The 23,856-nt window shown below is 40.8% G+C and overlaps 1 protein-coding gene across 5 annotated transcripts; it reads left to right on the top strand.

Annotated features, from left to right (window-relative positions):
• The first annotated feature begins 5,074 nt into the window (after window positions 1-5,074).
• nr0b1 (nuclear receptor subfamily 0, group B, member 1) lies at window positions 5,075-19,350 on the top strand. 5 transcript variants are annotated; one of them, XM_077580329.1, is made up of 5 exons: window positions 5,075-5,212; window positions 5,291-5,354; window positions 5,437-5,574; window positions 16,479-17,740; window positions 18,824-19,350. In XM_077580329.1, exons 4-5 carry the CDS (start codon window positions 17,014-17,016, stop codon window positions 19,063-19,065), a joined length of 969 nt encoding a protein of 322 aa, XP_077436455.1. In that variant the 5' UTR covers window positions 5,075-5,212; window positions 5,291-5,354; window positions 5,437-5,574; window positions 16,479-17,013; the 3' UTR covers window positions 19,066-19,350. The 5 variants fall into 5 exon arrangements, with proteins under 5 accessions (XP_077436455.1, XP_077436454.1, XP_077436458.1 ...); XM_077580328.1 differs by having other exon boundaries at window positions 5,434-5,574; XM_077580332.1 differs by lacking the exons at window positions 5,075-5,212; window positions 5,291-5,354; window positions 5,437-5,574 and adding an exon at window positions 9,202-9,389 and having other exon boundaries at window positions 16,479-16,581; window positions 16,719-17,740.
• Window positions 19,351-23,856: the final 4,506 nt, after the last annotated feature.

Here is a 23,856-nt window from a genome sequence, read left to right as displayed (position 1 = left end):
CACGTTTTACAATTGAAAATTGATGGAATGGATATTTATAGACATAGATTACGGTGTACATTAACAATTACCAGAAAGTGTGGACGGTCCTTTTTCCAAGTTGCTGCCCCCTTGGTCACTAATGGAAGTGGGTTATCTTTGTCCAAAACTGTCCAAAACTTTGCACCATAGTATGAAATTTTTTTTTTGTCTCATCTTTGTTGTCAAATGTGCAGTGTCTATTGGCAAACTGGGATACTGCTGGGTGACTGTGGGATGTCACAACTGCGAAGAGCAGCCCATAATGATCATTTTGCTAGTATAAAGTGAAATACATTACACTGGGGAATACATTTTTGTTGAGTTTGGTCTGACAGCTGTTTTTAACAAATTTTTGAATTATTCTAAATTAATTTCTAGTTTATGTTGTTGTTGTTTTTTTCATTTAATTATATCACATCAAGTTTTTGAGCTATTGGAGCTCTGTTTTCTTAAATAAAAAAATAAAAAAATGTGAATCTATGCAAATAAAACACTAAGAGGAGTTATAAGCTTTGAAAACTAAAAAAATAAAACAATCATCAAGCGAAATATAATTTACGGCAGCATGGCCATGGATATAAGGCTACGAGAAAAGCTAGCACTAAACCGTTTAATTCCTACTATGCTAGCTTTATGTTTGCAGATATTGATAGTACTGACCTACTGGGAGCTGCACTCACCTCTCACTATCTTTTGTGGCTCCATAAACAAGTTGCCATGTAGTTGTCGATGAGTCCAATCGTAATCAGTTCTTTTTACTACAGTCTTACTACAGCTGCAGTGGCATTTTGCTTACAAGGAGGGTAAGCTGTGCTGAAAAACCTTGACGTGCTAGAAAAAAAGGACTGCAGTTTTGAGATCAGCATGCCAATTTTAGTTTTAATCACCAAAAATCTCAGCTTTTTTTTTCAGAATGGTTGCCCAATTTTATAATAGAGATAAACTTTTAGGTGCTTTACCTCAGCAAAACTACAAACCCAATTCCCAAAAAGTTGTGACACTATACAAATTAAAACTGAATGCAATTATGTGGAAGTGGCAAATTTTAATATTTTATTCTGAATAAATATAGAGAACAGGTCAAAACTTTAAACTGAGAAAATGTATAATTTTAAGGGAAAGCTCTGATTTTAACTTCCATGGTGTCAACAAATCTAAAAAAAAGTTGAGACATGGCCATTTTCACCACTGTGATGTATCCCCTCTTCTTCTTACAACAGTCTGCAAACGTCTGGGGATCGAGGAGACAAGTTTCTCAAGTTTAGAAATAGGAATGCTGTCCCATTCTTGTCTAACACCCGTCTCTCAAACTGTTCAACTGTCTTGAGCTTTCTTTGTTGCAACTTCTCCTTTATGATTATTTTAAATGACCCCCGGCCCAGAGAAACGCCTGCGCTTCTTGGTCTGCTTTAAAAATGGCTTCTTCTTTGTACTGTTGAGTTTCATCTGGCAACAGCGGCTGGCACGGTGGATTGTGTTCACCCACAATGTTTTCGGGAAGTATTGCCGAGCCCTTTGTGTGATTTCCCTTACAGTAAGCGTTCCTGTTTGCGGTGCAGTGCCGTTTAAGGGCCCGAAGATCATGGGCATCCAGTATGATTTTTCGGCCTTGACCCTTACACAGAGACTGTTCCAGATTCTCTGAATCTTTGGATGATGTTATGCACTGTAGATGATGATTACTTCAACCTTTTTGCAACTTTTCGCTGGTAAACACCTTTTTGATATTTCTCCACTATCTTTCTGTGCAACATTGTAGGAATTGGTGATTCTCTACCCATCTTCGCTTCTGAGAGACACTGCCACTCCGAGAAGCTCTTTTTATACTCCAATCAAGTTGCCAACGGACCTCATTAGTGGTAACTGGTCTTCCAGCTGTTTTTTTTTATAAGTGCAATTAACTTTTCCAGCCTCTTATTGGTACCTGTCCAAACTTTTTTTTTGTTGGCACCGTGAAATAATAATACAATAAACACATTTTCCCCTTAAAATTATACATTTTCTCAGTTTAAACTTTTGACCTGTCATCTATGTTCTATTCTGAACAAAAGATTGAAATTTGGCACTTCCACATGATTGCATTCAGTTTTTATTCACAATTTGTATAGTGTCCCAACTTTTTGGGAATTGGGTTTGTAATTAATTACTACCAATCAAGCCATACATGTTAATTTGGCCAGTGTCTCTTTAAGCAGTTACAAAGCAATGTTGTCATCCAATTAATGTGCTTAGTGAGTAGCTAATAGACAAATGAATAACAACGCAATAAGTCAAGATGACTCACTGAGAGATGAAGGACAAAAAAAAAAAAAAACATTACTTACAGACATAAAGACAACTTTTTATGATTTATCCTCCTCTGCGATTTTATTGTGAAAATAAACTTGTCACACTCCTTTTATTCCCTTTATTTCCATTGTAAACGTATGAATCTTTTGCCTCACCTTGGTCTGTCAACACCAAACACCGCCCTCCTCATGTTGCCTCCCTTTTTCTTTTTCTTTTTTAGCAGCGCTTGGCAGCCGGCACTGTTATTAGTGTCGTAATTTAGCTCCCTATGCAAACATGACCCTGTCCTCCAAATATTCAAACGGTAGTCACAGCGAGGCCAGTAAAGAGGAAGATAAGAGGGACATAAATTATCGCCACGCTCCCCTCCTCCTCCATGTTTTTGTGAGTGTGTGATGGTTATCGTAGACAAGCACTGTTATATCACACAGTGACATATATTTGGGAGCAATGAATAGAGCAGGAAGGACAGAGACAGAAGGGGCAAACAAGTAAATGGAATATGCAGATGTGTACTGTATATAAAGGAGAGGCCGCGTGGAGCAATCTGCATTTTAATCGCCGCCATGTCTAAAACTCATTTTTATAACCCCGCCTCTGAATAAGTAAATATTTTATGATTTAGTGTGGCGCCTCGTGTGGTAAGTGAAAGAAGCAGGAAAATAAGAGAGGGGTAGTTGAAGTGTTAGCGGACGGCCGAGTGCGTAGCCCATCAAAGTGGCACTGTGGGGCTTATTGCGCTATGGATTCAAATCATGAGTTTGACCTTGGCACACGCACACACACTAATACACACACACACACACACCCTGGGGTTCCACTCAACCTTGACTAATTAGCTGGCGTCCCCGTAGCATATGTTCACCACAGAGTTGATCAAGGACGTTACATCTGCAGTGTCCCGCCTCTCTCCCTCATGTTAGCTCCGCTTTGCTTTGGCCTGATCTGAGCTTGCAAGTCACTTCTGTTAATAAACTAAGTATGAAATAGTGGTTTACGTAGGACTTTAACCTTGTCTTAACCTGCTTTGCTGTGACCTATATAATGCAGTCTGAGTCTACATTACACTGGGATGATAGTAGTTGATGTAGCTGACTTTTATGCTCGCAGTAATGTTCTACTTCTTTCATCATGTTTAAAATATCTTTACGACAAGAAAAACTGTTTGCGGCCGTTAAACCTTTGGCAACCTTTTAACGAACCCTGACGAAAAACCAACATACACTACATGTGCAATTGCTCAGTGAGATATGGCTTCAAAGTAAAAACATTGCCATTAGTCCCCGAATTATGTAAAATTTGTAGTATGGTTTATTTTCTTAATTCCAAGAAATCTTTCGCCGTATTTGTTAGTGATGGGAAAACGAAGCTTCATGAAGCACTTGCAATTTTTTATTATTTTTTACTCCTCTTGTTTAAAGTGGAATAGTTGACCACTAGATCTCGCTAGGGGCGTCACTAGCTTTAATGGAAAGGGGGGCGGCGGCGGGGGCGGGGGCAGGGGCTGGGGCTTAGCCCCAAGGACAGGGCTGGGCAAACTCGGTCCTCGAGGGCTGGAGTCCCGCAGGTTTGGGATGTTTCCCTTCTCCAACACAGGTGATATATGATCAGCTCATCAGCAAGCTCTGCATAAGCCTGATAACCAATTCTTATTTTGCGTGTGCAAACGAGCATCTTGGCGAGAGACAACGACTTGGCAGCCGGTGTGAAGCCCGGCAAACGACGCCGAAAGACCAAGCGAGACGGATTTAGCCGGAACAGCTAACAAGAGCAGTAGTTAGTCGGAGCAATAGGCTGGAGTAGCTAACAAGAGCTTCTAGTAAGAGAAGCTATTAAAAAAAAAAAGCTAGTAAAATCTTGCAAAAGCAAAGCAGAAGTTGACAAGTGATTCGTGCCCAAATCACAGGACTCAACAACTGCCACCCGCAGGCCCCAGCTGTGGAAGGTAAGCGGCGGTCCACTCATTGGGTCCGACGCTAGATGCAAACATCACCCGGGCTAACTACGTTTGCGAAGTTGTCTTTTGCTCATCCGTAGCAAGAAGATGGCGGCGAAACATGTCAGCCTCTTGTAAGGTGAGACTCCAGCCATGTAATATAATTAGTGATTACCAGACCTACGATTATATAAAAAATTGTATGTTGATGTGTTAGAACTTTTTTTTTTGCATATTATTGAAATCAATAGCGGGTTTTTAAATTGAATGAATTATTAGTTCACCACTCGATGGCGCTAAATATCACACACTTTAACTCATTCATTGCCATCCGCAAATTAACTCTGGTTTTTAATCTAACCGCTCAGTGCTAGCCACAAATGAACTCGAGTTTTGCGGGGGGTTTAATGCACGGGACGTAGAACAACCTCATGCAAAAAAGAAATTTAATTATTCAAAACTCAAAATGGCAGTAAAACAAAACTTGTGGAGGACAACAAGGCAAAAAACTGGCAGCATGACGGGAGGAAAACGACAATGAACCGACACAGACAGAATGGAGACAGGAGACTAAATACACCCACGCTAATGACACAACAAGACACACCTGGGGCAAGACACAAGTGGCTGAGGGCACTGATTGGTTGACATGAGGAAGGGCAAGATTACCATCAACAAGACCAAGGGAGACACACAAGGAAAAACAGAACCCAAACATGACATGATCTTAAGAATGATTGTAATGAGGTGTTAATGCCAGTAGATGGCAACAGTAGCTTTGATCAGAGGAGAGCCAGCATATTGGGGGGAGTAGAAGACGCCAGCAGTGGACAAGGAAGTAGGTGGTAGCATGTGGAGGAGCATTAGCTTCGCGATAAGAAATTTGTCAAGACTTGGGAAGCCACCGGGCGATCTGTTTGACTTTCCAATTCACCGGACGAAGCTTCCTGGGCAAACTGCATCGAGGTAGGACGCCACATTGGTCTAAAGAAGCCACACAGCAATCATCATATGGCTTTTTACCTGAAACGCACCCCCGTCAAGCCACCGGCGTCTCCGGACTTTCGCGTTCAGCGGATGCATCTTCGTGGGCAAGCCGTGTCGCTGTGTAAGTAAGCACCAACTTGGTCCTGTGCTAAATTTCATAACTTTAAGATGACTCCTTTCACTGTCGCCACGGATCAAAGAAGCCACGCAGCAAACATGCATCACAGGGCTTTTGACCAGAAACGCCCCCTCGATGTATCTCCATCCAGGGAACCATGCGATGAGCGTCCGTGCACGTCCAGTTGGAAGCATCTTCGAGGGCAAGCCGTGTCGCTGTGTAGGTAAGCACCAACTTGGTCCTGTGCTAAATTTCATAACTTTAAGATGATTCCTTTCACTGTCCATCAGCCCACGTCATATGAGGCCTATACTATCTATTGCCTCTTGTGTTATATAGCAGTGTACAGTAAAAAAAAAAAAAAAGGGTTAAAATCCTGTAAAATGGCTGGCACTGAGGGGATGGGAGCGCTGCAAATGGCTGGCATTCAATCAATTAAAGATGCAGTGGAAGTTTAATAGTGCAATGGAAATTGGAAACATCCACTGCATCTTTAAACAAAGAGCACCATCTAGCACCACCATTTATAATCCCCACTCGCCATGTTTGAAGGATAAAGAAGGTAGGATAAATGCAATCCCTAGAACACCATCCCAACTGTGAAGGGGTTGGAAATATCAGACTTTGGGGGTGCTTCTCTGCACTGTATTGATATGTTTTTGTTATTACGATTTAGGGTGACAACCTCAAAGGAAACTGGTGGAGTTCAGTACCTCCAACAAGATTAAGAACTGCTGTCACATCATATGTTGGTCATGTTAGAACTCCATTGCTGTTATGCTGCATTCACACCAATTGCGGGGGAGGCGTATCAGGCGCGGAACGGTACGAAAGGGCGTTGGGCGGTGCGGAGGATGTGCTTGGAGCGGTGGGAAGCGCCGTGGCCAGGCAAAAATCCGCACTTTCGCTTTTTTCGCCAAAGTTGAAAAATTTGAACTTTTTTCGCGCTTCGCCTCGCGGCAGCCAATCGGTTTCGTGTACAGGTACGTCACACACAGCGTCCTGTCTGTGGTCACACGCAGCCCAACAACACGGCCAGCCGGGACCGAATGGTAAACAAGGAGGTAGCATACCGAGTGCTGGTAAGTGTATTTACTTGCTGTTGAACTGGACCGAGGTAGCAATAGTGTTTAACATGCATTAGCTAAAGCTATTTAGCGCCGCCGCTGGATTAAAGCAACAATAAGGAACTTTCAGTTAACGTTGATTATGGTGGCATCATAGGGACAAAAGCGGTATTGTTGTGTCTGAAGGAAGACCACATTTCCTATGAAGACAAGTGCATTTTGTCGTTTTTTTTGCTTATGTCAGCGAGCGAGCCAATGTTGATCCTTGACTGTCCTTTTTTCGAGGTAGCTTCACTTTTCCTTTCTTTTTTGTCTCTTCACACAAAACTTATCAGTTGTTTTGCAGCTTCTGCCAGGAAAGCAGTAATCGTTTCGTTTCGATGATTCAAATCGGCTTCCATCTTTGTAACGAATGGGGAAAGGGGGAAGTGACGTATGCCATAAAGCTGTTAGCACATTTGTAGTTTTTTGTGTGGCAGTGTTCCTACCATCCTCCTCAAAGTTGCTTAGTGTCAGTAAAAATGATACAGGCCCCCTCAGGCCATGGCAAAGGTACCAGTCAACTCGTTTTAAGTCGATGTTTCATCAGAAGAGTTATGAAAATCTGGTCGGTGATGGATTTCACTTTCCTTTCTTTTCTTTGGTCCTTCCTCGGGTCTCCTGACGGCCTCACGACTCTGACTGGATTCTGAAGTGTTCGGTTTAGGTGAACGGTATGGGATTTTTTAATAGTTTTTAGGTGAACTAATACATACACACTCACATGCACGCACATGCACATACACACCCACATACAAAATAAAAATGTATAAAAAAAAATATAAATAATAATAAAAAAAAAAGAGAGCAATGATGATGACATGCCAAATCGGTAAAATTACCGAATGAACTGAGCTCTCCAAAAAAAAAAAAGAAGAGTTATGAAAATATCTTATGAAGGTGGAAAAGTTCCTTAGTCCTTTTTTAAGCACATACCTTAAAAAAAAAGGTGCTGTAGGAGAAAATAGCGCCCCGGCAGTATAGTGCCAGGAAAGTACTTGGTGGTGCTCTGTTTTGTTGACTCGCTAAAGTGCTCCACAGTAGTTGTTCACCAAGCGACACGCCTCCTCCTCTGCACAAATGAGCGGCATTCGTTCCAAAAAAGCTATACGCGGTGAAACGCTAGCGAAGGAAGCGTCACACAACGCCTCCCCCGCTGTTGGTCTGAATGTCACATTAGCTTGTCTTTACAATCTGCTTGAGTCCTGAGTGGAGCAGTTCACATAAAGGTTCACATAGTTGACAAAGTCCCACTGTAGCGTAGCGTTAATAAATACATACATTTTCTTACGTCCTGTTCGGGCGTCCGGGGTTTTTATAAATTCATGAAAATATCTGGTTAGCATTGCGAGACTAATAGGAGGTGAAGTACACTGTGTTACTGCGACTGGTACCACAATGTCAAGGCCGAGGTAAGTGTCCTCTTTTTTTTTTTAATGGGAATATGATCACCCTACATAAATAGCGTAGTTAGTTGTTAAAGTTTGCTGCATTTGAGTCACATATCAACGAGGACACCGCCACATCTGCTGCTTTGTTTGCTACGAGCCTGCTGCCTGACCTTGTGCTTTGCAAAGTGACCTTGAACGCCACGCTGCTACCAAATGATGCAAACAGACATCTGGTGAGCGGTCCGCAGTGGAAGTAAACAACATGTTAAAATATGTTAATTACAAAGCGTGCTGTATATACTGGATAATCATAGCACAGAAGGTAAGGAAATTTGTTTTGGTATTATTTATTTGAACGGTTCTTTTTAATGAACTGATTCAAATGATTCAGTTCACTTAAAAGAACTGTCACGCCCATCATATAGTGGCGATGAATCTTTGAAAACTCTCTAAGCAATGTCTGCCATCTAGTGGTGCACAGTGATATTACAACTTGATCAAATGTGGTATAAGAAGCATTTTTATAAAGTTAAAAAAAACAATCGAGCAGCCACTTCATGTTGAGTTGCCCATCACCCAGCTATTTATCGCACTTGACTCAGACTGGTCGGCAGTCAATCACAATTAGATATAAACAGACAACCTTTGAGAATCACATTCAGATGAGAAGTGAATATTTTTGTTTCCAACAAACAAGTTCTTTATAGGAGCTGTACCTAATGAAGTGTCCCGTGAGGACATTTTAATGTCAGTAAGTAAGAAAACGTCTGTTTCTTGTTTTCCAATGCTTTTTCCGTGACAAAAAAAAGATGAAAACTATGAAAAAAAGAGGTAATTAAAAACTTCAAAAAAGTTGCTATTTATTCAGCTGGTCTCCTCTAAAACACATTTTCACAGTGCTGTAAGTCATTGACACAAGTCCTTGGAGAGTGCAGTATTCAATTTGTAACTATTATGGAGACAAGGACAAGCTCCTTTATGTCGGCCGCCGCGATGAGAGAAAATGGAGGCAGTCGCCATGGCAACCGCCAGAAGAGCGCCCAACAAATCAACAAACAATGCTCCGCAAGACTTTTGCAGGAGGAGTCGTTTAATGCAAAGCCTTGAATCATACAAAGTTGTCCTCTTATGCTTGCCTTCGAGAGCCCGTGGGTGTCAAAGCCGAAGGAAACAAAAAATAGAACCTTGTGCTCTTCTCCAAGGCCGAGCTGCCGGGAACGTGCCAGGGAGCCGTCGTCTTTTTGGTCACGCTGACCTCTCGATTCCACTGGTGAGGTCACACCTTCCAGGAACGCTGAGTGTGCTGCACAAGCACGGGGGAAGAAAAACATTACAGGGGCCACATGGCGGGAATTCACTTGAGCAGCAAAAAGTCACTTTTTGTTTTAACTGGAGACAAAAAATGGCCAGTTTTTTTTTTTTGTCAACTCACTCAGTGAACTGAGCATGCGCACTCTGAGGTTTTGTCTGTCAACAAGCCGCTTCCTGGGTGACATCATCGGCGGTGGAGCAGCAACACTTACTACAGTGGAATCTCAAAGGTAGAATTCTTAACATTTTTTCCCCATGGGAAATTATGGAAATAATGAAGTCGCAGAGTCAAAACTGCGGCCATATAAAATGTAAAATAAAATTGTGTTTACTTTTAATCTGTAAAAGTAGGAAAATACTCTACCAGATTTACACACAAAAAAATCTACATTCAAGTTTTACATTTCAAGCATTTTTTGGTCAAACTTTTGCAAAGCGTGAATTTTAATCAAAATTGTGAATATTTTTTTATTCAAGTGTAAAAAATATTTGGAACATGTACATTTTGGGGGGGAACATTTTTGGGTAAACAAGAATCATCTCATACACTTTGTGTTCTTAACTCGTATGTAAAAATACACGAACAACTAATTTTTCTAAAATGTTAAAGAGAAAGTTAATCCAAACATCAACCATATGTTTTATGAAGCTCCATTAGTCTAAACTTTGTATTCTGCTTAAAGGTGAGGTCTTTAGTTTTCACTCAGAAATAAACACTTCATAAACATTGGATGTATACACCTGAAATCCTTCTTAATCAACACCTCTGGGCTTCTGTAATTGTGTGGTGGTGATTGTGTTCCCCTGAGCCATGGGAGTCAGTTTTGAATTGGTTGTTTACAAACACAAGCGGTTGTGTTTACAAACACAAACGGACAAATCTAAAGAGCCCACCTTTAATATTGCATTTGTGGAAAATGAATTAAGCAGCAAAATCTGTCCATTGTTATCAACTTCGGATACAGCCATTCTACAACTGACTGAAAATGACATCACAGTTGCGCAACTCATAGAACGGCCAATCATGGCTCACCTTGCAAATGTCACATGATCTAACACAGAAAACACATGAACCATGATTGGTCGTTTCCGGAGCTTGTGGTAGTTAAACTGTGATGTCATTTTCAGTGGGACAGCAAGTGGCAGAATGGCCACCCCACGAGATGGACAACAACGGGTGGATTTTGCTGCTTTATTCATATTCTACAAACATAATATTAATCAGAATGCTGTGTTTAGACTAATAGGGCTACATAGAATATATTATTTGTTTTTTTATTTTTATTTATTTTAAAGTGATTGTATAATGGTTTGGTATTTGAACTTTGAGGTCAAAACGTCATCAAAATATTTTTGTTTTCAAAATGAGATGTTCTCCAGTCAACACTATGTTCAGTGTCAGTTCAGTTTTGAGTTTAAAAATGTTTCCCATATTGTCACTGTGAGTTTACTTGCCGACTGGAAATGAACATGACATGGCTCTGAATGCAGAAGCACAGTACACCCCTTACATTTTTGCAGATATTTAATTATATATTTTCATGGGACAACAATGAAGAAATGAATGAGAAATGAGAAGTTGTTACAGCCATTATTAGCTAAACCCCTGGCAACAAAAGCGAGTACACCCCTATGTGAAAATGTCCAAAGTGTCAATATCTTGTGGGCCCACCATTACTTTCCAGTGTGTTAAATCTCTTGGGCATGGAGTTCACTTCATAGGTTGCAATGGGATCCCTTTCCACTGCATGAGGACGTCGCGGAACGGGTGGATATTCAAGATCTTACGCTACTTCTCCACTGATACAGAGATGTTCAATAGGGTTTAGGTCTGGAGACATGCTTAGCCAATCCACCACCTTTTACCCTCAGCCGCTTTAACAGTGGTCATCTTGGAGGTGTGTTTGGCGTCATTATCATATCGGAATACTGCCCTGTAGTCCAGTTTCGACAGGGAGGGGTGGGGGTTGGGGGGGTCATGTTCTGCTTCAGTATGTCAAACTACATGATAGCAGTCTTAGTTCACTCAATGAAGTGTAGCTCCCCAATGCTGGCAGCACTCATGCAGCCCCAGACATGACACTCCCGACACTCCCACCACCATGCTTGGCTTGCAAAACACGCCTGGAGGTTCAACAAATTAACGAGCCCATTTTGACAAAGTAAGGAGTACAGTTGCTGGCTCACCAATGGGGCAGCATGGCGAGCTCAAAGTACAATTTCGCACCGTGTACAGGCGCAAGTGTGTGGATTTGCAGCGGTGTGTTTGCAACAAGACATCATGTCATCTCTCCTTGAGACGGGAGCGCTTTTATAAGCGCTGCCGACTGGGCCTTGAGCGCGGCAAGAGAGGAACTGAGTGAAGGCTGTTTATCCCGCGGCGGCCTTGATATAAACATGTGAAAGAAGCTCGCCGCTTTCTCTTGTCTGTTCAATCAATACAACGATATTCAGCGGCGGGAAAAATGCGTTGCCGAGCGCCTCTGCAAAAACTTGTTTTTTTTAACGGCGGCAACTTCATTCACTGCGTCGACCTTCCAGGTGACGCAAGGGGACGCGGAGGTCGTGGCCGTGGCTTGTGTGTGAATGTGAACATGCTGTTGCTGTGTGTCCTCTTAACAAAAGACAACAAAGCCCTCGCGTAATGGTTGAAATACGCTTCACCTGCTCGCTGTAGCTCTCGTCTGACTTTTCCTACCACAAAACTTGACAAAATGGCCGTGAAACGCTTACTTGCCATTTGTGGTACCAACCACGTTGGTATGGGTCAGGGGTCTCCAACCTGCGGCTCTGGAGCCACATGTGGCTCTTAAGTCCCTCTCCTGTAGCTCCCTGTGGATCGCTAAAAAAATAAGGAATTAAGATTATTTCTCTTTTTACATATTATAAGTGAATTCCCTGGATGCCCGAAGCCAGCTGGGATAGGCTACAGCACCCCCCGCGACCTTTGTGAGGACTGAGTGGTTAAGAAAATGGATGGATGGATATACTGTAAGTGAATTAATGATTGAGAGTAAAAAATGAATAATTATATGTTTAAAAAAATGTCAGAGCCCAGATTTTAAGATGAAAGGTAGATGAAAAAGTTTTTAATAATTACCTAAACATGCCCAAAAAGAAGCGGAAAAGCAGAAAATTACCATAAAATGTCCATGAAATTGTCAGAGAATTGAATAAAAAGGCAGAAAATTTTCAAAAAGTAACCATAAAATGTTCAAAAACAGAAGCCCCAAAAATTATCTTAAAATGTCCAGCAAATTTTCTTTTTTAAGACAGAAAACATTTTAAAAGTATCTATAAAATGTCCAAAAACAAAAGAAGAAATCCCAAAAATGACCATAAAATGTCCACAAAATTGCCAAAAAAGTCAGAAAATTTAAAGCAAAAGGCAGATTTTTTTTTTTACAAAATAGCCATAAAATGTCAACAACAACAAAAGCAGAAAGTGACCATAATATATAATATGACCATAAAATTGTCAAAACAAAATAAAATAAAAAGACAGAAAAGTCTAAAGTGTGTGAAAAAAAAAGTCTCAAAAATTACAAAAAAATTAAAGGAAAGGTAGAAGAAAATGAATTGTCTACGCATTGGATGCTGCTCTCCTATTTTTGTGTTGTGGTGCAACTCTAATTAGCTCTTGGGCCCTCAGTACATTAGACTAACACAAACACACAGTTTCCTTCATCACAATCTTTAAATGTGTTGTTGCAGCTCCAGACAGATTGTCTGTTTCTGTTGGCCTAAAATGGCACTTTTGAGAGTAAAGTTTGCTGAACCCTGGTATGGGACGATCCACTAATAGTTGGATGGTGGCAAGTCATGTTTCCGCTGGTGATTGTAATTGAAATTGGTTTACACATAACGATAATTGGGTCTGATTATCAGATGCACTGAAAGCTTATCCTGAGCAATTATTCTGTCTGCGGGGTGCGTAAGCATTATGAACATAACAATCTGGCCTCTTGTGAGGATTTTTACTCCCTTAAGATCAAATCTAAGCATGATTTTCTGATGTGTCTGAAAGGTGATCTTGAGCCATTATCTTGTGGTGTGAGTGTATTATGCAAGGTTCACACATACCGTTAAACAGACCTCATTTGAGCATTTTCCCTCCCTCCTTTCTGAAGAAAGTGAGCAAAGGCCTGATTCTTGGACTTCTTTAACACACTCTCCACTGGATTGTCTTTTCATGGATGGATGGATGGATGTCTCTGAAAGATTATCCTGTGGTGTGGAGTGTGTATCCTACACATGAACCCAAAGTAGGGCCAAGTGTGAGCATTTCGCCTTTCTTACAATCAACATCAGCAAAAGTCAGATCATTTTAACAACCAGAGATGGAGAATTCAGGTCCAGACAGTAAACACTCTGTCACAGTTTTGGCCACGGGTGCTTCTACTCAACAAGCATGTTTACCTACCAGTTAAATAGAAGCACCTGTGGCTAAAGCCAAACTGCCGCAGGACCTAGATTTCTCATCTCAGTGGATGATTCTGAAAGATTGTCCTGAACACATACCGATGACCAGGCCTAATTAGAAAAATTTTCATGCCTTCCCTTCAAAATGTCTCTGAAAGATTGTCTGGTGGCTGGGGTGTGTTAAGTCCCGTACGTAGATATCGACAATTGGGCTTGATTTGAGTATTTTCCCTCCCTTACGAAAGTCTGCACTAATGTGTGAATGGTTATTTGTCTTCAGTATATATAGCCTACGATTGTGTCCCGGGATCGGTTCCAGCTCATCCGTGACCCTGAAGAAGACAAGTGCTGGAAAATGTTTGCATGGATGAATCGACAGTGATGAATCAGCAATCAATTTCACACAATCGACAATTCACCTTCTTAAACATCAGCTCATGGATTCTTATCCTCATCCCTCCAATGTTTGTCTTTATTTACTCACAGGGTTCAGGTAGCAGTCGACCCTCAACTGCGCTCCCTCTGAGGAGCAATTAGGCTAAAGCGCTAATTCATCTGCTTTATCCGGGCCTGTCTTTTCCAAGCCTGAACCCTCCCCCGCCTCCCCGTCCCTTCCTTCCTCTCCTGCTGCAGCTCCTCATTCCTCTTTAGTGACAAAGGCAAGGAGCGCACTGAGTCATGACATCATAATTCACCAGCTCCTGTTTTCTCCGTTAAATCAATATCAGCGTGTCCGAGTCAAGGTTGTTGGCTGGCCTTCACAGCTCGCCTCTTCCAGCTTCTTTCTCGTGGAAAATCGTATAAATTGTCCCTAAAATAATTAAGCCTTCAGATCTGTCACTGCCCTATATATTTTTTTGGGGGGGACCAGCTTCGTGCCTGATAAACAACACTGACGCAGCGGCAAGGTAATGCCGAGGATAGAACTCGGGTAGACTGAGACTTTAAGGACTTACCTCTAAAGACTTATTTTTAGTGACTTGGATTTAAGAACTCATCTTTATGAACTAAGCTGTCTTGGGGTCTTGTCTTGTTACATTGAATAACTGAGAACTTGTTTTTAAGAACTTGTTTTTAATGACTTGACTTTAAGAACATGTTTCAAAACTAAGGCCTTCCTTTGGGGGTCTTTAAAATGTTGGTTTCAGGATTTGTGTTTAAGAACTTTGTTTTACAGACTAGCCTTTTGAGAAATGAGCTTTAAGGATACGCAAAGCTTGAATACCTCTTCTTTGAGAGCTTACCTATAAGGACTACCCTGAAACTTTGCCTTTCAGGACTCAACAAGGACTTATCATTAAGGACTTCTTGTCTTTAAGAACTTAAGGTACAGGTGAGTGGAGACCCTCTAGGGAGCCGGTGCGCAGAAGACCGGAAGCAGGGACCACACAAGACACACTCAAACATGATGGACAAAGGACTAAAAAAAATTATCTTTTTTTCCCAAAATGGTGATTGTCGTTGCATTGCAACATTTATGTTATTTCATTGGCAACATTTTAAACTGATGTTGCATTGTATGTGTCTGCCGTTGTTTGGTCTTGACGGAGGTCTTATCTATTCTTTATTGTGTTGAGTTTATTTGTTTATTATTGTTGGTTTGGGGTCACTTCTGGGTCACGTTCTGTTCAATTTGGGGTACTTCTTGTTGATTTCAAGTCACTTCTGGGTAGCTTCCTGTTCAATTTGGGATACTTCCTGTTGATTTTGAGTCACTTCTGGGGCGCTTCCTGTTCAATTTGGGGTACTTCATGTTGATTTGAGGACACTTCTGGGTCGCTTCCTGTTCAATTTGGGATATTTCCTGTTGATTTTGAGTCACATCTGGGTTGCTTCCTGTTCAATTTGGGATACTTCCTGTTGATTTTGGGTCATTTCTGGGTCACTTCCTGTTCAATTCAGGGCACTTCCTGTTGATTTGGGGTCACTTCTGGGTCGTTTCCTATTCAATTTGGGGTACTTCCTGTTGACTTGGGGTCACTTCTGGGTCGCTTCCTGTTCAATTCGGGATACGTCCTGTTGATTTGGGGTCACTTCTGGGTCACTTCCTGTTCAATTCAGGGCACTTCCTGTTGATTTGGGGTCACTTCTGGGTCGTTTCCTATTCAATTTGGGGTACTTCCTGTTGATTTGGGGCATTTCTGGGTCACTTCTTGTTCAATTCAGGGCACTTCTTGTTGATTTTGGGTCACTTCTGGGTCGCCCTCCTATTCAATTTGGGATACTTCCTGTTGATTTTGAGTCACTTCTGGGTCGCTTCCTGTTCAATTCAGGGTACTTCCTATTGATTTTGAGTCACTTGTGGGTCACTTCCTGTTCAATTTGGGGTACTTCCTGTTGATTTGGGGTTACTTCTGGGTCGCTTCCTGTTCAATTCGGGGTACTTCCTGTTGATTTTGGGGCACTTCCAGGTCACAATAGCAAGGTTCTGCAAAGTACTAGTACAAATAATACCTAGAAATTATCAGAATCTATGGCGGTGCTTGAAAAAGTAACAATCAAAAATAGGGAACAGCAATAAACAGAGAAGTTCATTGTGGCTTGACTTAGGGCAGGGGAGGACTTAACATTAGTAAACACAGGTGTCAGGGGCCCTGAGCTGGTGTCCCCAAATGTCTCATGAAAACGGATTAATACATTTTATTTGATTTAAAACATAATTGTTGTTTTGCTGTATCTCTTACAATCGTTTCGAGTCCCCACCCCTCCCATCCCATCTCATCTAATATCATATCATACACTATTTTGTCTTCTTACTGCACATGTGCAGATTCAGGGAGATACAAAGCTCCAGAATTGTTGGTGCTTTGGGGGAGAAACTGAAACGGAGAGAAGACAAAGTAGGAAACTTTTTTTTTTTTAAACTGCCATCAGTTTGAGTCAGATTCTCTTGCCAGCAGTTGCAGTAGCATTGCTGTGAGTGTCAGCCGTGTCAGCCAAGGAGGATGCAGGCAAGATGAGGTGGAGAGTGACACGAGTGACGCTTTTCATCACGAACATGTGAGTATTAAAATTCTTAAAATGGAAACTGTGTTAATGTCAATTAGTGTTTTTACCAGTAAAAGTGTTGAGATGATTCACTTTTTTTTTTAATTACCTGATAACATAACATTAATATTTATTTACAATCTTTGCAGCACCTGACTAGTTTGCCAAAACAACTTAGCCCCTGACTGAACAGGGTGTGGGTACTTGTACCTTTGCCTAAACGAGACTAGAAAGCGAGGGAGGTGCCTTGTGCTAGTGGGAGGCGGAAAGAGCATTCGGGTGTGAGAGGGGGCACGAAAAAAAAGCGGAGAAAGTGCAGGCAGGCACACACGGGAGCTTCCTCCCCAAAACAGCGCGTCGAGGCTATCTGTAGCTCCAAACAAAACAGCGCCTCCTTCGCACTGACCTCCGCCGAGGACGCGCTGCGCTCTCCGGCCAGCGGTCATGGCCACCACGCTGGAGGGCTGCCGCTGTCGGGACACCAGCCTCCGCGGCAACAGCGGCGGCAGCAGCAGCGGCAGCGGTAGCATCCTTTACAGCATTCTGAAGAGTGACAGAGAGGAGCAACAACAACACGAAACGCTACACAATTTACTCCACGGCCACAGGACCTCCTCCTCTTCCTCGCCCGCCTCTTCTGTAGCCTCCGGACCGGCGTGGCCACATCTGGAGCCGCGGCAGCAACAGCAACAGCAGCAGCAGGCGGCGTGCTCTTGCGGGGCAACGCGGCGCCGCGGGGTCCTCCGCTCCCCGCAGGTGACATGCAAAGCGGCTTCCGCGATCCTGGTCAAGACGCTGCGATTCGTCAAGAACGTGCCGTGCTTCCGGGAGCTGCCCGAGGACGAGCAGGTGGTCCTGATCCGGAGCGGCTGGGCGCCCCTGTTGGTGCTCGGTCTGGCGCAGGACCGCGTGGACTTTGAGACCACGGAGACGGTGGAGCCCAGCATGCTGCAGCGGATCCTCACCGGAGCGTCCCAGAGCCAGAGCGAGGCGGCGGCGGAGACGGTGGCGGCGCAGGTGGTGACGGTGGCCGGCCAGAGTCGAGGCGGAGGAGCCGGCGTGTCGTTGGCCGACATCGAAGCCATTAAAGGCTTCCTGAAGAAGTGCTGGAGTGTGGACATCAGCACCAAGGAGTACGCCTACCTGAAGGGAGCCGTGCTCTTCAACCCGGGTATGTCAGTCAACCATAAATTGGGGGTAAAAACTCGGGTTTGTTAACCACACCCCTTTGGTAAAGTCACCCGGAAGTTCATATTTGTTTTAAAGTTCATATTTGAAGTTGCGAGAGTAACTTTGCTATTTGGTCATAATACTGCATTACGTATACTCAGCATTTAAAGCAGCAAATTAAATGAATTATTAATTATTATTACAAAAAACTGAGATTTATTTTCAAAGTGTTTGTGTGACCATTGGTCACAAGCTCAAATATATATATATATATATATATATATATATATATATATATATATATATATATATATATATATATATATATATATATATTTGAATGTTTAAGAAACTTAGTTGGGAACTTAATTGACCACAATATTCTATCAAAACGTAAAAAAAACCCCGGAGAAAGTAAAATATTTGAAAAAATTATTTCATTTAAATTGATTTTTTTTAAATATAATACACATTCCCCAGTTACTTAACATTTTTAATCCCCCCCCCCCCCCATAAATCGTTAAAAAAAAACTTTAATTTAAATTGCATTTTTAGAAATATGCTTCCACATTTAATTAGATTTGTTGTGCGTATTCAATTTTAAAATAATCAAATGGTAAATTAAATGAATAAAAAAAAGTTTAATTATTTGACAAAATATTTTCATCATGTATTGATTAAGTATTACATTAACTTCACTTTTTAAGAAAGAAATGGATATCTGGTATATTAACATATAATACAAATCCAATAGTAGTCATCATCCTCATCATCATTTGTTGCAGAATTGTTTGTAGACGCATTGCATCATAAAGAGAGCTGTTTTTAATGCTTCGGTAACTACATGAAAGAGTCACATAATTCAAAAGAGTTCTCACAATGACAAGGTGTAGTTCTACAACCAAAATAACACACATACTGTATGCCTCAAAAACTGCCGTTAGCCATCAAAATAAACATTTGGATAAACAGTACATAACTCTTGCTTAACTCTCTTAAATCTTAACTCTCATACTCAATTTGTGTGGAAGTTGCTCCCATCTTTTAACATTTTCTTTCCATCTCGTCCACCTCATCTTCTCAGATCTGGAGGGTCTTCGCTGCCTGCCATACATCCAGTCATTGCGGCGAGAAGCCCATCAGGCCCTCAACGAGCACGTGCGGCTGATCCACCGCGAGGACGCCATGCGCTTTGCCAAGCTGCTCATCGCCCTGTCCATGCTGAGGTCCATCAGCCCGTCGGTGGTGGCCCAGCTCTTCTTCAAGCCCATCATCGGGAGCGTCAACATCGAGGAGGTGCTCATGGAGATGTTCTACGGGAAGTAAGGACCCCCCCACCTCCCACCAGTATAGGTGACCTTCCAGTTGCCTGACTGTACAGTAAGGCTCTTATTGGACAAGTGAAAAGCGCTTACAAAAAAAGGAATGAGCGTGTGTGAATGCTTTATGTTACGTTCAAAGCAGGCTCTGTAATTCATAGCTTAACTTATTTGTTTTATAAACTATTTTTCTAAAATAAACTCCCTCAAGTGTTGTTCTTAAGCGCTGTTATTGACACACTTTCCACAGGGTCAGACGACCTCGGGGCTAAATGGTACATGCAGATGAACGGCTGACAAAACTCGCACGGTTACTTACCTTCAGTGAATCTGGGTCACAATGATTCAGGCCAGCAGCTTGTTTACATTTTGATAAAACTCCATTGTGAGAAATGTGAGCCCGCAGGGGGCTTCATTTCACTGCAAACACTCCCTGAGACATAACATTAGGTACACCTGCACTACGCAATGAGATGCTTTGTAGAAGCTGAACTTTTTTTTCTTCTTCTCGATTTTAGATGTATTATATTTGATGCCATTAGAAAGTGCAAGTGTGTCTAATGAAGTTGTGTATAAACTCAAACAAAATGCCAGCAACAATAATTGGCACAAGGCTTTCAGTGTAGGCTTGAAAATTGTAGATTATTTTCCAAAAAAAAAGTATTGCAATGTTATGAGACTAGTCATATTTTTTATGTGACTTTATATGACAATATGACTTTATCTTTGTAACGTTCTGGGTTTTTTTCCTCTCTCAAAAAATATATTATTCTCCCAATATTATGTCCTATTTTTTGATAAACAGATTTGCAATTTATAATAAACTTTATTATTTTGCTCTTTTCTCAATGAAATACAACATAGTAAAACTATAATGCTTGTTTTTTGCTTAAAAATAATTCATAAAACAATTCATAGCATTGCAAAAAAATCTTCAAATAAATATTACTGTCATATAACACTTTTTTCTCTAAACATATTAATGTCTTATCATTAAAGAATGACTTTATAATGGTATGCTTTCTTATCACCAAGTAATACAAAAATAATTGTCGCAATATTACAAGTTTGTTAATTTTTTTAAACACAACAATATTGTCATAACACCCTTTCATTCTTGGAAATTGTTACTACTACTAGTAAAATCTGATTTTAGTGTCATAACATTATGAATATTTTTCTTAAATTATTGTACTAATTATATACCATAGAATGATATTTTTCCTTTAGCCCCTGATACTTCTTTGAGATTCACAATAATGCCAGGGTGTTATTGTAATGACAACATTAGAGCCAAGTATATCACAGTGGTGTCAAAATTGCGGCCTTGGGGCCATTTGGATGATATTTTGCAGCCCATCATAGTTTTTTTTCAATCACTTGAGGGCTACCATATAGGTCAGGTTCATGACATGTTTCAGCAATTGTAATCCCGAAGTGACACCAAGTGGAAGGAAAAAATCCTGTCACCCAGTCCCAGTCATGCCTTTTTCTAAACCTGCCATGAAGAGAAAAATTGGTGAGAAAGAACAATTTCAAGAAGAGATTTTACGCTGTTCAATAAATCAGATATCATTACTCAACTAGACATACTGAGGAGTATGCAAAGTACCAGGGAAACGAGAGAGAGGACCAGGTCACCAATCTTGTTCACATTTTGAAAAACTAGGAATGTTCTCAACTGTCATTAATGACTAAATAGAATGGATTAGCTGTACTTTTTTATTGTTGTTGCTGAAAATTGAACTCCTCTTTTGGGAAACACTTAATGCAGACCAGACACACCAAGAATCTATCTCCAGTAGCCCCCACATAAGTTTAGTTTGTGACCCCCTCGCATAACACGTTTGTCAGGACATGAATATAGTGATGATAGGACAATTTCATGGAAATGTATTATTGTTATTTCTATTTGGGGTTGGATTTAAGCGCTGCCACCATAATCCAAACTACCCTTTATTTTTGATAAAAATATGTATGAATAAATATAATACTTTAAATAGTAAAATACAGATGCAATTAATATATTTAAAAGGTAGTAATTATAATTATTAATGATCAAGCATATAGACAGGATAAACAATGTGTGTCATCCATCCATCCATCCGTTTTTTTTTACCTGTTATTCCTCACAAGGGTCGCCGGGGTGAAAGACTAAAGTAGGTTTATTGTAATAACAAATAGCAGCAGAAATTATTTATTATAATATAATATTAGTAGAAATTTTGTTTGCTATAACAAAATACATGACTGTGTAGGCCCTCTATATATTTATAAAAACCGAGGAGAGTTGGCGCCAAATCTCTTCTGCCCTCTGGTGGTCAAGTATGAAAATGTAGGCAGAGAGGTATGATTCTCTCTTACACGCACGCGCGCGCAAATACACGCGCACACACACACAGGGTCTTGGATATTCTTATTCGTGACTGCGTTTGTTCTCTTTTTTTTTTTAAGCGCAAGCCATTTTCTCTCCAATTAACTTGTTAATTGCTATAAGTAATAAAAACTCTATTAATCTGCTGTCTCCCAATAAACCTCCCGCTGGCTGCCAACATTCAACAGTCAACCAGCTACAGAACACGCGGTGTGCGCGCGTGCGTGTGTCATATGTTTTACCTCGTGTACTGTATGTGTGTCTTCATTTGGGTTGTGGCCAATTATGCATGAATGGAAAGACCTACAAATGTTGGCCTGTATGGGATACCAGGGGTTGTTTTCACAAAATGGGTAACTTGTCACATTGCCACTATCTTCTCCACCAGAGGGTGCAACTAAAAAGTGCAATACTAGTTTTCTTTATGTGTTTCTGGGGTCATGTCATATCCGGAAAGAGAATAGCATATTGTTGTGATGACCCTCAAATAATCATTTTGCACAACAATCAGAGCATCAAAAATCAGAGCTTTTTTTTTTGCATCAAATCCCGAGGAACAGCCAAATTTCAAAATGCTATTCAAACGGACGTCATTGCGCCCTCCAGCGGACAAAACGAACAACAATGGCTAATTTTAGTGAAAAACTGCAATTTGCGTTCTGTCCTCAAGGGCTAGAATGGACCCTTTGCTGGACAGGCATATTTTAACATTTTTGTGTCACAAGTCAGGCAATACAGATGAATGAAACAATTTTACTAATTTCAATAAATAATACATATATATATATATATATATATATATATATATATATATATATATATATATATATATATCCTCATTTTTTTAAATTAAGCTATTCAAGGAGATGTGGTGAGTGCTAGGATGACATCTTAGTGCCCTCAATTGGCCATTATATCTGTCTTCAAGTAGAAAATAAACAAAACAGTCTCAAGCTCAAGAAGAAATGTACGAAAAAACACAGGAAGTCTGCCATTTTGTTTTGAAGCGGGCATTTTAGGGTTATTTTGGTTATTTCCAGCAGTCCTTAAAAGACTAACTTCGAGCAGTTTTATCCATTTATAACCAAATTGGAACTATATAAACGCGGCTACTGGCTGGATCAGTTCAGGGAGCATTCCATTTTGCGGCCAGTCAGCTGGGATAGTTTCCAGATCAGCTGTGTTATGGATGGATATACCACTCAGGCAGGGCATTGATGGTTGATGACTCAACAAAAAAAAAAACACAAGAGTCTTGAGTTTGATTGAGGTCCCTTACTAGCAGAAAAGTACGGACGACCTCTGCAGATGAAGCTTTGATTTACTTCCAACTCAAAAGTTCATCTCACCTACACATGCCTTCATGAGACATCTGACTCCAAAGATGAAGAATCAAGATTCAGGGAGGAAGTAAAGGATGAACAGGTGAAGCAAATGTTCCTGTATTTGTGTACACAGTGTTCTAGTAGTTAGTTCAGTTGTTTTTTTTGGCCTATTTTTTACTTTCAGTTCTTTCCGCTGTGGACCCCATGCAGACAGTTGTGTTGCAGTGTTGTTTACTATTGTAAATATTATCTGTGTGTGTGTGTGTGTGTTTGTGAATCCCCAGGAGATGGCACTATTTGGCAGCATTTATGTAGTAATAATAATCATAATGCTTGCATAATGGTGAGGAAGAAAAAAAGTGCATGGTTGTGTTGTTTTGTCTACGTATGTGCCAATAGACACAGCGTGCTTTCCCGAGCAGGAAGTGCAATTATTGATTAGTGGTAATAAATTATAACTCATTTATGACGAATGGACTCCTCATTACAGGGTGCAATGATGCTTTAGCGCAAGTTTAGCATAAACAGGAAGTGTGCTTCTTTTAGTTGTGGAAATGATGTTTATGGACAAGAAGGCTATTTATCCTGCCCACTGTGTAGTCTTGAGGTTAATCATAAATTGTATACAGTGCACTACATACAATACTTACTTGATTTCATACCCACATTGAAAGGGATCCAACGAGACACATTATAATGCCATCCAATACGAGAATTCATGACAAAGACAACATTTCTTTGTGTGTTGTTACTCGATGCGGTAGTTATTGGGAGTGCACTTACAAAAATATTTCAAGCCTAACTCAAGATTTATGTTTTTTTTTTTACATAACAAATTCCCATTTTCTTTAAAAAAAAGAAGATAATTTTACCATAAATCTACCAAATAAAACGTATATGATACATTATCATTCTAATAAATCCTATTTATTTGAAATACATAATACTCAGGTTTATGTATTTAGTATTAAATGATCTTTGTGCAGTTTGTCATTTTATTACCCGCGACTGCCACCTCTGGCCTAAAACGTAACTGCAGCATCGGTGTCAGGCTCGTTTATGGTGCGCGTGCGAGTACGTGCATGATCTAAAGCGACAG

Source organism: Vanacampus margaritifer, chromosome 11 (genome assembly GCF_051991255.1).
Source record: "Vanacampus margaritifer isolate UIUO_Vmar chromosome 11, RoL_Vmar_1.0, whole genome shotgun sequence".
Taxonomy (NCBI): domain Eukaryota; kingdom Metazoa; phylum Chordata; class Actinopteri; order Syngnathiformes; family Syngnathidae; genus Vanacampus; species Vanacampus margaritifer.
Note: the sequence above shows the minus strand (reverse complement) of the source record. Positions and strands in the feature narration are given on the sequence as shown.